This window comes from Callospermophilus lateralis, chromosome 9 (genome assembly GCF_048772815.1).
Source record: "Callospermophilus lateralis isolate mCalLat2 chromosome 9, mCalLat2.hap1, whole genome shotgun sequence".
NCBI lineage: Eukaryota > Metazoa > Chordata > Mammalia > Rodentia > Sciuridae > Callospermophilus > Callospermophilus lateralis.
The window spans coordinates 60,596,979-60,614,484 of record NC_135313.1 but is presented as its reverse complement, the minus strand read 5'-3'; the positions used below and the strand labels follow the sequence as shown (position 1 = coordinate 60,614,484).

The 17,506-nt window shown below is 32.9% G+C and overlaps 1 protein-coding gene across 6 annotated transcripts in view; it reads left to right on the top strand.

The window, feature by feature from the left end:
- Positions 1 to 17,506, top strand: part of Ubr3 (ubiquitin protein ligase E3 component n-recognin 3) — a 237,067-nt gene that overhangs the window by 123,413 nt on the left and 96,148 nt on the right. For all 6 annotated transcript variants that reach the window (XM_076865444.2, XM_076865439.2, XM_076865443.2 and 3 more), the window contains 3 exons: positions 465 to 925; positions 9,280 to 9,368; positions 15,853 to 16,002. In XM_076865444.2, coding sequence (XP_076721559.2) covers positions 465 to 925; positions 9,280 to 9,368; positions 15,853 to 16,002 — 700 coding nt within the window. The remainder of the gene's footprint in view (positions 1 to 464; positions 926 to 9,279; positions 9,369 to 15,852; positions 16,003 to 17,506) is intronic.

Here is a 17,506-nt window from a genome sequence, read left to right as displayed (position 1 = left end):
TTGTTTTCCCCCCACTGATTGATAGGTTAAGGAGGTTTAGAAAGTGATTATTGCTGATAAGTCTTCTTTTTTCTTTTCTTTTCTTTTTTTTTTTTGAGAGAGAGAGAGAGAGAGAATTTTTTTAATATTTATTTTTTAGTTTTCGGCAGACACATCTCTATTTGTATGTGGTGCTGAGGATCGAACCCAGCGCCGTGTGCATGCCAGGCGAGCGCTCTACCGCTTGAGCCACATCCCCAGCCCGAGTCTTCTTTTTTCTTATTGGTGTTTCCAGATTGAGTGGAACTTAATTTATTTGAGAAAGAGAGGTGAAGAAGGATCAGATTTATTTAAGAGTTAATCAGTGTAATAAATCTCTTGATGAAATTTTGAGCATTCCCTTTGAAAAATATACTAATGTATCTTTAGAGTTGATACTGAATAACTTCTCTTGATTTTTCTTTTTTTCTCATGTCTACTGGTAGAATTCTGGTACAGCTCAAGTTTTCAGCTTAGTAGCAGAACGTAGAAAGAAATTTCAGGAGATCATCAATCGTAGTAACAGTGAAGCAAATCAGGTGGTTCGTCCCAAAACTTCAAGTAAATGGTCTGCTCCTGGTTCAGCTCCCCAGTTAACGACAGCCATTTTGGAAATTAAAGAAAGTATATTGTCTTTGCTAATTAAGCTTCATCACAAACTCTCAGGAAAACAAAACTCCTACTATCCTCCTTGGCTGGATGACATTGAAATTTTAATCCAGCCAGAAATTCCTAAATACAGTCATGGAGATGGTATAACTGCAGTAGAAAGAATTTTACTAAAAGCTGCATTGCAAAGCAGAATGAACAAACGTATCATTGAAGAGATATGTAGAAAAGTGACCCCACCTGTACCACCAAAAAAAATTACTGCAGCAGAGAAGAAAACCCTGGATAAAGAAGAAAGGTAACTTTTATTTTTAATGTTTTAAATATGTATGGTACAGTTGAAGATTTGATTGTTTTTTTCTCCTTTTACATCATCTGAGACCTGATTGTTTTAGCAATAACAGTAATTGCTGATTAATTTGTAAGACAAATGAAATTGAACATAGCACTTATATACGTAGTATGATGTGTTGTTACTTGGGGGTGAGAAGATGAGTTTCTGACCCCACCATGAAATTACTACTTTAAACTTGTAGGCTTCTTCAGAAAAATTGCTATAATTCTTATTGTTATAAGAATCTAATAATTCTGTTGGTATTGTGAGAAAGTATTATCAGTTCAGTGATAAATGAGAATAGAAAAAAATTGGAAGACTTTTAAACATTTCTCAAAATAATAAAAATCCAATTACTTTACTCTTGTTCCTTTATAATCTTTATCAATGTATAACTACTATTTATTAAAAAGGTAATGTTTTTAAACACACTTATGCCTTAGCTTTTGGAGTTTTAGGTTGCTTCTAATTTGCTGTTGAGTCATAGTATTTATAAATCTTTTCCTTTTGCTTTATCTTTGACTTTTTTCCTTGGAATGATGTTTTTATAAGTGGAGTTTGTAGAATGGTTCTTGGCACATGCTTCTTGCTAAGAGCTGTATTCAAGTTATGTTACTATGCATTATTACCAGCTGTTTTCCAACAGACTTGTTACCATTGCCTACCTTGTTTGTCAAAAACTTGACAAATGACAAGATGAATCTTGAGAGATTGCAACTCAGTGTGATTGTCAATCCTTTAGACCGGATTAGTATTTATTAGAAAAACCAAAAAAACAAAAATAACTTCTAATGAATACAGAGAAGACTAAAAGGACCAGATTATTAAAACATTTTTTTAGATGAAATTCAAGAGTGCAATTGCTTACTTTTTGAGCTTTTAAATAATATCCATTGGTTTAATTTCTCTAAAACAAATTTGTCTACTAAAACAATAAAGCAAAAATTAAAAAAATAAGAAGAAAGCAACAAAGCAAAATTATAGGTAAATATATACTTTCCTTTATAGAGTTGAAAAGGATCATCTCAATGTTATTTTATTTTTTTTAAAAAAATATATATATATATATTTTTTTTAGTTATAGGTGGACACAATGTCTTTATTTTACTTTATGTGGTGCTAAGGATCAAACCCAGTGCCTCATGCATGCCAGGTGTGCACTCTACCTCTGAGCCACAACCCTAGCCCTCAATGTTATTTTAATTAAGAACCTTGCACTTTTGTCATATCCTCTTTCATACAGATAAAAATCATTCTTGGCACATTGTTAAATGGACTACTGTTGTGAGCTACATGAGCAACACATTACGTTGTAGATGGACACAATATCTTTATTTTTATTTATTTATTTTTTTATGTGGTTCTGATGATCGAACGCAAGGCCTCACGCGTGCAAGGCAAGCACCCTACCACTGAGCTACAACCCCAGTCCTCCTGCAGTACATTATTTGATAGTTTGAAGTGTTTTTTAGAGGTATTTTCTGGAGTTATTTTGTCTTCTTATTACTTTTAAAATTAAATGTAGATATTAGGGGTTGATTATCAGTGGAAGCCAGCTTCAGGTAGATTTTATACTAGTGATACATTTTCCATTCATCAAGTATCACTCAGGATCTTCTCTGGATAGGAACTATGTCCAACGTTGAACTCCCTGACCTTGAGGAATTAATACTATAGTGGGAGACAGACTAGTAAACAGATAGTTGTTGGTGTAATAAATACTATGTTAGGTGTACAGGGTATTAATGGGAATAGAAGGATACAAAAAGCTAAGAAGGTAACCAGATATAATAATTAATTTGGTACTTAAGGTGTAAATGATTACAGAGAAACCATTGAAAGATTTTTAAGAAGGGAATAATATGTAGTGTAATCACGTGCAAATTGAGTTGAGTGTGGTCAGACTGGAGATTGGGCTACAGAGCTATTTAAGAATCTAGGAGAGCAGGTGTAGTGAGGGTAAATATAAAAATAGGAGAAGATGTATACAAGCTATTTAGCAGCTTCAGGTTGTTAGACTTTGTGATCAATTTGATGTGGGAGATGAGGGAAAATTCATGATTTATTCCTAGAGTTGTAACTTGGATGATGTTCCTGTTTACTAAGATAAGGAGTTATAATAGGGTGCTAAAGCTTTGCTGTAACATTGATAATTCAGGTCATTACTGAGTTTTAGGAAGACATATGGGTGAAGATGCCTACTTAGATAAAGAGTTTGTGACTTAGGGGACAATTCTTAGCTAGAGCTACAGATATTTTCATAGAGGTTAATAGTGGAAATCTTATATATGGGAAAGAATGCATATAAAATAATAAAACTGAATGTGAAACTCAACGAAAAAACATTAACGCAAATGCTTGAGGAATGGGTACCTACAATGTGACTTAAAAGGGATGGCTAGAGTGGAGTGGTAGGAAAACTGGGATGAGTGGCATTAGAGAAGGCATCATAGGAGGAAGCTTAGAAAGAAGAAATTTAACAAGATTGTTTGCTGCTGCAAGAGGTCAGATAAGATTGGCAGCCCATTCGATTTGCTGATTAGGAGGTCATCCTTTGGATATTACATTAGGAGAAATATTAGTTATATATGTAGTTGTACTTCATTTCTGATATTTTAAAAGTCAGTTACAGGGCTGGGGTTGTGGCTCAGAGGTAGAACGCTCACCTAGCATGAGTGAGGCACTGGGTTTGATCCTTAGCACCACATAAAAATAAAGATATTGTATCCACCTATAACTAAAAAAAAATTAAGAAAAAAAGCTACAGAAAATTCATATTAAGATATACATAGAAGTCTATAGGAGATTAAAAATTTAGAAGCTTTTCTATTTCTTTTTCAAAGAATTGTACTTTCAGATATAACTTATAAAGAACTAACATAATTTAGGTGTCAGCTTGTTACTTTTTGTATTAGTAACTGCCCAGAATTTAATACATCTACTGTTGATACAATTAGAAGGTTGGAAACAAGGTTAAGGTTTTTTGTTTGATTTTTTTTTTTTTTTTTTTTTAACAGTACCAGGGATTGAGCCCAGAGGTGCTCTACCACTGATCTACATCCCCAGCCTTTTCATTTTTTATTTTGAGACAGAGTCTCTCTAAGTTGCCCAGGCTGACCTCAAACCTGTGATCCCCCTGTCTCAGCTTCCCAAGTTGCTGGGATAACAGGCATGCATCACCATGCTTAGCAAGATTTTTATTTTTGTTAACTTCTTCTAAATTAGTGGTCTTTTCTTTCAATTATGTAATTTTTTTTGAACATTCAATGGATCAGAGTTTATTTTATGTGGTTAATGGTATCTTGTAGTTATTACTAATAATAGATGTAATATTGGAGGATATAATTTAGATACTATTTTTAAAAAATTTTTGTTGTTGGTTGTTCAAAACATTACATAGTTCTTGACATATCATATTTCACACTTTGATTCAGTGGGTTATGAACTCCCATTTTTACCCCGTATACAAATTGCAGAATCACATCGGTTACACATCCACTGATTTACATATTGCCAGTTGTATTCTGCTGCCTTTCCTATCCTCTACTATCCCCTCTCCCCTCCCCTCCCCTCCCATCTTCTCTCTCTACCCCATCTACTGTAATTCATCTCTCCCCTTGTTTTTTTTTTTCCCTTTCCCCTCATTTCCTCTTGTATGTAATTTTGTATAACCATGAGGGTCTCCTTCCATTTCCATGCAGTTTCCTTTCTCTCTCCCTTTCCCTCCCACATCTCGTCCCTGTTTAATGTTAGTCTTCTTCTCATGCTCTTCCTCCCTACTCTGTTCTTAGTTACTCTCCTTATATCAAAGAAGACATTTGGCATTTGTTTTTTAGGAATTGGCTAGCTTCGCTTAGCATAATCTGCTCTAATGCCATCCATTTCCCTGTAAATTCCATGATTTTGTCATTTTTTAATGCAGAGTAATACTCCATTGTGTATAAATGCCACATTTTTTTTATCCATTCATCTATTGAAGGGCATTAGATACTATTTTTATAGAGGCCCTAATGCTCTTGTATTAAATAATACTCAAAAGTTTAGACTTTTTTGTGATAGGTTTTGTTTCCTTTGAGCAGTAATGATATTGACATGTACTTGAAATGAATTATGTAGCAGATAGAATGAAGATGAATTTGAATCTTGCTGTGCTTCTCATTTGTCCTTTCTCTATTTTGGATTATGTTTCACAATAAAGGCAGATCAGTTTATAAACACTTAATGATGATTCATTTCTATGTGCCTCACCAATAGACAAACTTGGCATTACTTTCATAATAGATTAACTCCTTAGAAAACGAGATACAAACCAGAAACTTTAGATGGTTGTAATAATATACACTTTCAATGTCTTCATCTCCAGGATAATAATGGAAAATTTTGATGACGTAGGCAGTCTATCTGAACTTGTTTATATCTTTTTGTTAATGGTCTTTATTTACATTTATGCTCAATTTTAGTAAATAATAACCTAAATTAAGAAAAAAAATTATAGGGGCTAGAGTTGTAGCTCAGTGGTAGAGCAATTGCTTACATGTGTAAGGCACTGGGTTTGATCCTCAGTACCACATAAAAATAAACAAAGATATTATGTCCATTGGCAACTAGAAAAAAAAAAAAGAAAGAAATTTACAACAGTGACATTCCATTTCTAGTTACAAAGCTGGTACAGAAATGCATTTTTAATTCTAATGCCAAGCAGTTATACTTGAGGTTTTTAAAATTTGATATATAGATTTTTTTGTGGGGGGTGGTGGGTGGTTACTGAGGATTGAACTCAGAGGTACTCGGCCTCTGAGCTACATACCCAGCCCTGTTTTGTATTTTATTTAGAGACAGGGTCTTACTGAATTTCTTAGTGCCTTGATTTTGCTGAAGCTGGCTTTGAACTCGCGATCCTTCTGTCTTGGCCTACCAAGCTGCTGGGATTACAGGCATGTGCCACCATGCCCTGCTTGATATATAGATTTGTTATTTGAAATATAGTGTTCTGAACATATTTATTCTAAATATAAATGTCTTTCAGAATGCTGAACATCTATAGCACTTTTTTTTTTTTTGCCATTTCCTTTGTGGCAGATGTTTGAGAATGAAATTAATTTTTATGAATTTTTTATTTTAAAGTAATCTTAAACTTGAAATATTTCAGGGGAATTATAAGGAACTTCTTGAATCATTTCAGAATAAGTTGCTGGTGTGGTTCACCTTTATTGTGGAATATTTTACTATGCATTTCCTAGAAATAAGGACCTTTTCTTATATAACCAGGGCAACTATCAAAATGAGGAAATTAGTCTGGGCACAGTGATGGCAGTTACTGTCTCAGTTACTTGGAAATTTGAGGCAGAGGGATTTCTTAAGCTCAGGAGTTTGAAACCAGCAAAGCAGCATTGGCAACGTAGTAAGACCCTCATCTCAAGACAAAGCCAAGAAAAAAAAAGTATTTGAGTGTGATTAAATCCTTAATTAAATTCTTTAATTGTATTATTTTTGTCTCCTTCAATGTGGAATAGTTTCCTCAGCCTTTCCTTAATTTTTGTTGACTATGACAGCTTTGAATATTACAGGGCAGTAGTAGCATTGTAGAATGTACCTCACTTTAGGTATGCCATCCTTTATGTTGGATTTAGGTGGTGCCTATGTGGCAGGAATATCAATGAAGAATTGCTGTTTTGTTTTCATTGTATCCCATCAGATGGTCCATGATTTCAGTTTGTTTCATCACTGATGATTACATTTGATTGTTTTAAGGGAGTGTCTGCCAGAGTTCTTTACTGTTAAGTTACTCTTTTCCACCTTTGTAGTTAATATGCAATTTGTGGAGATACACTCTGAGTTACTGTTCTATCCCTTTTCTTATCAACTTTCAATATATGTATGTTTATTAGGGTTCCTACTTTCTGTTTTATAATCTGATGTTCTCATATTCAGTTTGATGCTCAAATTGTTCCAGGTTTAGATCCTAGAAATTTCTTTAAGCTGGTTATATGCCCTTTTGATCTATAACTTTCATTCTTAGAGTATATTCTTATTTTTTTAATATTTATTTTTTAGTTGTAGTTGGACACAATATCTTTGTTTTATTTATTTATTTTTATGTGGTGCTGAGGATTGAACCCAGGGCCTCGCATGCTAGGAGAGCGCTCTACCGCTGAGCCACAATCCTAGTCCGAGTATATTCCTATTTTGTGGGGCAATAAATTGTTCCAGGCTCATCTTGTACTTGAGGCCAGTCATTTGTCCAAAGAGTACTGGTTTCTTTTAGTAGAGAATGGTGTTTAGAAACCACAAGCCATGTGTTTATTCTAATGAGGAATAGTTGTTTCGGGTCCTCTTAGTGGCCAGAGCTGGGGAAAACTGTTTATTTGTATGTCTATGTGTGTGTGTGTGTTGGGGGCTGGAAGGAGGGGAGGGAGAATTATTCTTACGTCTGTTTATAATACTTAAAATTACAATCTTGACACCATAGGAATCATTCTGTTTTTTCTCTTTCCATATTGTAATTCATTTCCACAGTGAGAAACCCAGCACCCATTATCCTCAATATATATATTACTTTTTTGATAATTTCCCTTGTCTGTAATCAATTCCTTGCAATCTTTCCACACACCAATGCCCTCTTGTGCTAGGTTGTTGGATCCTGACACCCAGGGCTTGGTAACTGTAGCCATTCTTTGTGTTTAGGAAAAAAGGGATATATTTAATGTTTTGAAATGATCAATGCCATTGAGAATTAAGTTTGATGAAGATGAATGATCAACTTTAATAATATTTTGACTCAAGAACAATGTAAAAGAGTTATAGCTATTAAATAATAAAGCAAGTTTTCTCATGTGGATCCTAAATATCTGTAAATGTTAGAAAAGAAATGTTAAAAAATCTTTTGAACATTATTGGCAAAAGTATGTAACTTCTGATAAGATGGACCACAGTACTTTATAGTTCCTGATTATCTCTTTTAATTTAATGGGAGCAGATGTGTGAATAATTTAAAAATCACTGTTTGCATTTTATTCCTTTAAATTCTATTATGTCTTTGAATATCTTTCAGATTTATAGAAAAATACTTTGAGGTTTTTCATAGAAATGACTATATAGCATCTCCATCTAACATAATACTTTTGTCTTTTCTAGTGTACAGGAATCATAAAGGGCTATTAAAAGAAATTATTTTAATTTAGTCTACTATGTTATTATGTTTTTTGTTTCATGGGCTTTGATCAGTTCCTCTTTGAGTTTCATTCAACTAAAATGTTATCTTTCCAAAGGAGTTAATATAAAACTTATTTTTTAAACTTTTTTCTTTCCTCCTCCTTCCTCACTTCTTTTTAAATTACCATTTTAACCTTTTTTTATTGGGTATGAAATTTTATGCTCCCGGGACTGGGTTTGTGGCTCTGTAGCAGAGAGCTTGCCTTGGACTTCTGGGGTACTGGGTTCGATTCTCAGCACCACATAAAAATAAATAAACAAAATAAAGATATTGTTGTGTCCATATATAACTAAAAACAATATTTTTATGTTCACTAGTATTGTTAGTGTTCAGTTCAATCAGCTTTCTTTATTAGTTTACTTTCATTTTCTTATTTTTATGGTCCTATTATCTTTTTGTTTTGTTTTTGTAACCACTCTCAAATTAAAATATTCTTTGAAAGAAGATAAATGTAGATAAGGTATAAATAATAAAGAGAGCATAGTGAATTAATTCAAATGAATGTTTATACTTGGTGTATGTTTTTATTCTCTGTTGTGTTTGTTTCATATTCTTTTGCTTCATACAAACCAAATTAAACTTGGACTATGTCTTAGTAGAAACTAGGACATTTACTGGCTTTTGCTCATTCTCTATTAGGGGAAACCTATTTTTAGGATAAAAATAAATCTGATTATTCTTATCTTTTAGATTTTGTTTATATATAAACCTCATAGCTTTTTATAGCAACTGATTTACTGTCATTTGTGCCTGAGGATAAATTGCTAGTCCCTTGCTGAAAAAGACTCTTGCTCTTCCTGTCATAATACATATACTTAGGACATTGTTTTGTTGGAAATCAAATTTTCTACCAACCTTAATTATTAGATCACATTTAAAGGTAAATCTTGGGTTTTATTTTTACTTATTGAGTGAGTGAGTTTGAAGCCTAAAGCAGTAGAATCCTTGGGAGAATCAAGTCTTACATGAAATTTAATGCATAATGTAGAAAATAGATTGTTCTCCATTATTTGCAAGGATCTTTTCATACATTATATACTACTCAAAGATAGTAGATTAGTTTTAAGCACATTTGGTACTCATAATTTATTTCTGTTTAATCTAGGCGACAAAAGGCTAGAGAGAGACAACAGAAATTGCTTGCAGAATTTGCTTCACGACAGAAAAGCTTTATGGAAACTGCAATGGATGTTGGTAAGTCAAAACTTTTTAGGTTAGAACTCTTATAGTGATTACATTAGGGATGATCTTGACCAATCTTCCACAAGTTTTAAATATTACAGACAGATGATTTCTAGTCTTTATGTAAACAATATAATGATGGAGGATTGATCTCTATTATAGACAGTTCATTCTGTGGTTGAATGGCTGCCATTGTGAGGAAGACCTTCCTGTTGGTAGCAGTACATAGAGAGTATGTTCCCTCTTTTCTATTAAACTGTCCCTCAGATTTCTGAGATATTGCTAAAGATAAGGCACACTTCTTGTTTTCATTCAGATTAGCATTTAGATTCCTACAATAAGAAGGAATGCCATGTTTCTGTATGATGGTAGGTTGCTCTGAGTAACCTTTTACAAACATTGAAGGAATGGATTAAATTAACCTTCAGTTAACCAGGATACTCCTTTCCATGACTTTTTACATTACAGTGATTGTTTTGCTTTGCTTGCTTACAAAGGTTCTTTGCAAGCTTGATTCTTTCTTTTTCCTTTTCTTTTTAGACAAAATTGATGAAAGAAAATACGTTGTGACAGCAAAACAAAATGTCAGCAACCTTAACAATTTAAAAGTAAATAAGTAACTAACAAGTAGGTTAGCTTTTTCATTGCTATAACTGAAAGACCCAACCATAACAATTGTAGAGGAGGAAAAGTGTATTTGAGAGCTCATGGTTTCAGAGGTCTCAGTCCATTGACAGCCAGCAGACACCATTTCTTGGGAATTGAGGTGGAAGAGTATGTATGGTGGAGGGAAGCAGAGAGAGACTAAGCTCAGATCACCAGATATATACCTCAGAGTCACACCCCCAGTGACCCACCTCTTCCAGCCACACCCTACCTACCTTCAGTTACCACTCAGTTAATTCCTATCAGGGGATTAATTCACTGATTGGGTTAAGGCTCTCATAACCCAATAATTTCTCCTTTAAACCTTCTTGCATGTCTCACACAGGAACTTTTGTGGGACACTTCTAACTATAATAAATCCTTACAAATATGTGCATTCAGACATGTGTTTACATTTCCATTCATTTTTTTTTTTTTTTTTTTGCCCCTAGAGGGATCTTTATTTATATACCTTTTTTACAGGTATTTTTTCAGGTAGTTAATGGATAGCTTCAAAGCCCGAAACTTCTTTGATTTACATAATTTTTAAAGAGTTACAATCTTTTCTGACATACGTTGATTACCTAAGATATTGAGCACATTGTTCAAAATCTTTTTTCTATAACCTTAGCCAATCATGATTAAGCTTTTATGATTTCACCTCAGTCACTAGGTGCTAGGTGATACAACTAGACTACATGTCTCCTGACCTATTATTCACTTCTAACTTTAAAGCATACCTATAGTTATTTCATTAACCTTTAACTTTAAAGCATACTTATGATTATTGGTAAGCTTTCTTACTTCTAAACTAAAATCCCAGTAAAACACACTTAAAATAGTGAAAGTCGGTTTCCATTCATTTTTGTACACATAAGCACATATCCAATGGCCAGAAGAGGTGTGAAGATGGGGTCAGTCCAGATATAGCCAACTGTTTTCTAAATGATTGACATTGGGGTTTATGTTCAGGTCATAACTTTGATGGAAAGAATACTTGAATTCTGTTTGTGGAATTTACTTAGTGTTAGTTGACTTTCTCATATGGAAGAAGAGGGTTTATCTATTTACAGTACTAACTTGATACCCTTTCATATAAAATGAAGTAATACTCCTATGCTTTTTTCATTTTTCCATTCCTCATCTCTATCTCTTGCTTTTTATCACCTACTTTTTAGTTACTTATTTACTTTTAAATTGTCAAGATTGCTGACATTTTGTTTTGCTGTCACAGACTTTGGATGGTTGGAGTCTTCCATCCAAAGGTTATCTCTAAAACAGTTAAAGAGTATTTACATTAGTATGATTCTTTGGATGTTATTGAGTACAGGGTTAAGTAATACACTAGGATTTATTTACTGTTTTTGAATCCAAGTGGCTTGATTTAAGGAGACTGTCTTTAAAGTCTCTTTTCTTATAGCTGCTTGATTCCTAAACCTATATCAGCTAATGTTTGTTTGTATTTGGGCCAGGACTTTGTTATAGTGTCTTTTTTTTTTTTTTTTTTTTTTAATCCTGGAGTTTCCAACTGCCCCTTTTGACTTTATTTTAAAAATTATAGCTGGATGCAGTGGTGCATGTCTATAATCCAGTGATTTGGGAGGCTGAGGCAGGAGGATTGCAGGTTTAGACTAGCCTCAAACTTAGCAAGACCCTGTCTCAAAAATTAAAAAGGACTGGGGGTATAGTTCAGAGGTAAAGTGTCCTTGGGTTCAGTCCTGAATATCCAATCAATCAACTAACCAATCAATAAAATTGTATTGTTCCAAGAACTGCACTATCTTTATTCTGTCTCTGTCATTCTGCCCACTCAGTCATTCTGTCCTTTGCATGAAATACTTTTCCAGTAGGGTCCATGGTATGCTACATAGCCATTACCTTGAGATTTTCCTATTGTTGGATCAATTTAGGGTTTTCTGTTTCTCATTTCTTTTCTTGGTCATGTCTTATTGGAGTATAGCCTCAAGTGTATTTCTAATAACATTCTTATAGAGGCATTCTGATTCTTTATATCTTTGAAAAAGAATTTACTCTGCTGTCACACTTGATTATTCATTTGGATGGATATTGAATGCCAGGTTGATTATATTTTCTGTCACAATTGAAGGCATCACTCTCTTGTCTTTTACTATTCATTTGATGAAAATTCTAGTGGGAATCTCATTCTTATATCTTTGTAGGTGAATATATATTTTTCTTTTCCCATGATCCTTTTATGATCATCTGATTCTGTTATTTGTTAAAATACATTTTTTTTAGTTGTAATTGGACACAATACCTGTATTTTATTCATTTATTTTTATGTGGTGCTGAGCATCAAACCCAGTGCCTTGTATGTGCTAGGCGAGTGCTCTACTGCTGAGCTACAACTTCAGCCCTGATCATCTGATTCTTTGAATCTGAAAATTTATGATTTGTTTCTATGTGCTTTTGTTTTCTTCCTTCTTACAACTTTTTCTTTCCTCCTTAGTCTTTCCAGTCTGTAGATTCATATTTCTGAAGATCTGAGAAAAAATTTACTGTTATTTTTTGATCACTCATATAATCATCCTCTAGGATGGCCCTCAGTGACCCCCATCTCCTGGCATTTATGCCTTATGTAGTTTTCTCCCACAGTGTATCAAAATTATTCTTTATGACCACAAAGTGTGGCAGAAGAGATGGAATATTATTCCTAAAACTTGGGTATGAGAGACATTATGATTTCTGTCTTGGTTGCTTTCTTTCTTTTATATTAATTGTTCTGGGGAATCCAGCTGCCATGTCATAGCAGAACCACAAAGAGGAACTCAGGCCTCTTGCCAACAGCCACATCAGTGAGCTTGGATGTGAAGCTTCCTGTCCCAGTTAAGCCTTCAGGAGACTGTACTCAGTTGACAGTTATTATTTTTGGCACCATGAATTGGACCCGGGGTCGCTTTACCACTGAGCTATGTCCAAGACCTGTTTTTATTTTTTATTTTGAGACAGGATTTCACTAAGTTGCTGAGGTTGGCCTCAAATTTGCGATCATCCTTCCTCATCCTCCTGAGTTGCTGGGATGATAGGTGTGTGTCACCACGCCCAGCCCACACAATAGTTTGACAGCAGTTTCAGGAGAGATCCTAACTGAACTAACACCATATAGTTAAGCTGCTTCTATACTTTCTTCCTCAGAAACTGTCAAATACATGTTATGTTTAGCCGCTAAGCTTTGGGGTAATTTATTATAGAGAAATATTATAATACTTTTAAATTTTCTTTCTTTTGAGGGATTCCAGTTGGATGATGGATCTTTTAAATTTTTGTGTCTTATTATCATTTGTTCTTTTTGCTTTATACACTTAGAGATTTCCTTTCTTCAGTGCCTTCACTACCTTGTTTTTGTATGTGGAAGTCTTCTCTGAAATCTTCCTGAATGTGTTTGGGTTTTTCTTTTCTAAATTATCTGTTAGCTTTCTGAATTGCTTTTAAAATTTATATTGGTCTTTCATGTTGCTAGTTTTCCTCATTTGCCTCATGATGCTTGAAAGATGGTCTGGGTAGCTGATGTGTGTTTATTTTAATGAGGTATGCCAGATTCTTTTCATAGAGTCTGTACTATTTTGTATTCCCACCAGCAATGTGTGAGTTTCTCTACATCCTTGTCATTAGCATATGTTGTAATTTTGTAGGTGAAAGAAGTGGTATCTTGATTTAGTTTTAGTTGAGATGTCTCTTATTTTATGAAAGAGAATGATCTTTGGACCTTTAATTGCTTCTTATTTCCTGATGTATCTTTTAGCTACTTTGGGACACTTGGCTATGATTTTATACTAAATTAAGTTTTCTTTTATGTTTGTACACTTCCTTGGAATCAGTTATAGCTGTGAACTTTTTAGGTAGGATTGACTTACTTGTGGCATTGGAATGCATATAATGCATACTTCTATGAACCTGTGACAGTTGTTTATATGTTGTAAAAATGTTATTTTATAAAATATTTCAATGTAGTTTTGAATTTGGTTGTATTAATTTGCAAAATTCTTATTCTCATCACAAAGAAGAACCTATTTGAATAATTGTTTCACTGAAATTAGAGTGAGATAGAATAGTGTTTACATTGCTTGATTTTGAAATATAAAATTGCTAATTTTGAGGATTGGTGTTAATAGGGCTGCCATTTTAAGTCAGTTGTCTGTGATATAGTATATTCCAAAAAATAGACCAATAAATAAAAAGCAACGTTTTGGTAATTGTTCCACATATAAGATACACTCTAGTACCAAGCCAAAACAGTTAAAAAAAAAAAAAAAAAAAAAAAACACCCAAAACCCCCAACATAATATATCCTTAACATAGGTGAAATAAGATCATATCAAAGGTCTATGTGGGCAAAACTAATCATATCTTCCTGTTTTCCTTTTTAATCTTACTCTCTGAGATAAATCCTTGTAAACCTTTTTATTGCTTCATATGATTGCATACATAAATGGATTTTGTTTGTATTTATTTTTCCTGTAATGAAATCATACGGTACAAAAGCTGTGCCATTGTTTCCTTTTTAAAACCTTAAAGTATCATGAAAATCCTTGTATATAAATCTTTTTTAAATCCAAGATTTCATCTTCACACACATATAATATAATATACAGGAATTAACATAAATGTTTCTAATTTGTGTTTTTTCTTCTTTCATAACTGGTGATTACACTTTGGTTTGTGTACTTGAGTGCTTTTATCTGTGTTCATATAATCATACAAATTCTCCCTTTCTTCTTTCTTTTTCTTGGGGCTAGGGTCATTGATTGCTTTATCAAATGAGATCACTCTTTACTTTTAACCTCAGTAATACTTTGCTTTAACTAAAAGTATGTGTCAGATATAATAATATGCCTTTCAAGACTAGACCTCTTTTTATTTTAACTCACTAATCTTATTTATGTAGATATGTGCTTTCTGGTTCTGATTCATTCATGTTATTATTTTTTTCTCTAATTTCTCTTTTGGCTTATTTTCACTTCTGTCAATACTAGGCATTAACCAAAGATCTATCTTAGATTCCTACTTCTCTGATTCTAAATAAATATCAGATGTATGTTTACCTTCATGAATTATTATTAAAATATCAAAAAGACATCTTCCTTTTTCTATTTTTGTCATGTATTTTTGCATATTTATTTAGATATGCATCTATCTTTTAAGAATTTAATAAAGCACTTCTGTGTCCTTGGTCTTCCCAATTCCGTCTACACATTTCTTTGCCACTATGGGCAGTTTCACTAATCAGGAATTTAAGTGCCTTCATTTGTAAATCATTATTGTGTAAATATTTTATTTCTTTTTGTTAATGACATTACATCACCAGAGGATTACTGATATTTTCTATAATAGTTTTGCTTTACTAATATATATTATGGTCATATGTAATGATTTCCCTATATATTTTTATTTATGAGATACAATCACTAGAATTGGAGTAAGGAAGAAATAGTTTTTTAGCTCCCATCTTATTGTAAATTCCCACCCTTAACTGCGTCAAAGAAAATTAAAACAATCCTCCCCTTCTTTTCTTAAAATGCTATTTAAAAAATTTTTTTTGATACCAGTGTGTTTGCCTCTGTGTATTTGATATCAATTTTATCTATGAATGATATATCAGGTATATTTAGCCATATATTATTTGAAGTCTTTATATCAATTCTTTGTAATTTTTGCCTAAACTTTTCTGAGTATACATTTTACTTGAGAAAGTTAATTTTTGGCATACTTTTATTACTGTATAAATTTATTGGTATTGAAGTTAAAATTATTTTAAATGGATTTTTTCATTTTTTATTTAAATGGGCTTTTCTTCTTAGGAATTAGGAGTTTTAATTTGTTTTTCCTGCAGATTCTCCTGAAAACGATATTCCTATGGAGATCACCACAGCAGAACCACAGGTTTCTGAGGCAGTATATGATTGTGTTATCTGCGGACAGAGTGGCCCCTCCTCAGAAGACCGACCTACAGGATTGGTTGTATTGTTACAAGCATCATCAGGTAAACTTAGTTTTTCAGTGGGAACATTTTAGAGCCAAGGTATATACAAGAAATTAAAAATAAACAGATGAAAGTTATATCTTTTTCTAGTTAGAACTTCATCTAGTAGTATTGATTTGATCCAAATGACAAGCTTCTTTATCTGGTTTTATCTCAATTTTCTGGACATGAATGTTGGAAGACCTTAACAGAGAGGTCATAAAGAGATAGAGATTTTGAAAAAGAACCAATGGAAATAAAAGACTTAATAAACCAAATTAAAAAGTCAGTGGAAGCATCACCAATAGATTATATCACTTCAAAGATAGATTTTCAATAATAATAGTAATCTTGAAGATAAAGTTGACCATAAAGAAAAGATGTTAAAAGACATTGACCAGAAGAATATTCTGGGATTACATCAACATATAACATTTAAGAATTGTTGGGTAGATGAATGCTCCAAAATATAAACTAAAAGGGTACACAATCTTTTCAATGAAATAATATTAGGAAAAATTTCCAAATATTAGAAATGAGATGGAAATTCAAATATAAGAGGCATATAGAACTCCAGATATACAGAATTGCAGTAGAACTACTCCAAGACACATATAATGAAAATGCCTAATATACAAAATAAGGATAGAATTATAAAAGCTTCAAGAGAAAAAAATGACTGGTTTGATTTAGAGATAAGACAATTTGGATTTAAACTGATTTCTCAACACAGACCTCAAAAGCCAGGAGGGCTTGCAATAATATATGCCAAGCTCTGAAAGAAAATGGGTGCCAACAAAGATTACTACAACCAGCAAAATTATCCTTCAGAATTGAAAATAAAAACCTTCTATGATAAACAGAAACTAAAAGAATTCATAACCACAAAGCCTGTACTACAAAACAGACTCAATAAAATATTTCAGGAAGAAGAAATGGAAAATAAAAATGTAAACAAGCATAGGGAAGATGCATTATGTTAAATGCAGTTAAAGGAGAACCAAGTTTGAATTAAATATCACAAAATGAATCAAATTGCCAGGAAAAAAAAATCTCTCTTTAAAAACATTGAATGTAAATGATCTTAACTCTTCAATTAAAAGACATAGATTGGGGGCTGGGATTGTGGCTCACAGTGGTAGAGTACTCAACTAGCATGTGCGAGGCCCTGGGTTCGATCCTCAGCAACACATAAAAATAAGTAAATAAAATAAAGGTATTGTGTCCAACTACAACTAAAAAGTAAATACTAAAAAAAAAAAAAAAAAAAAAAAAGACATAGATTGTCAGCTTTGATTAGAAACCAAAACCTAACAATATGTTGTTTGCAAGAGATACACCTTACAAAGATATCCACAGACTGAAGGTGAAAGGGTGGCAAAAGATATGCCATGCAAATTAAAATTACAAACAAGCAGGGTTAGCCATTCTCATATCAGACAAAGTGGACTTCAAACTGAAGTTAATCAGAAGGTCCCTTCATACTGGTTGATGGGATCATCCGACAATCAGATATAATGACTTC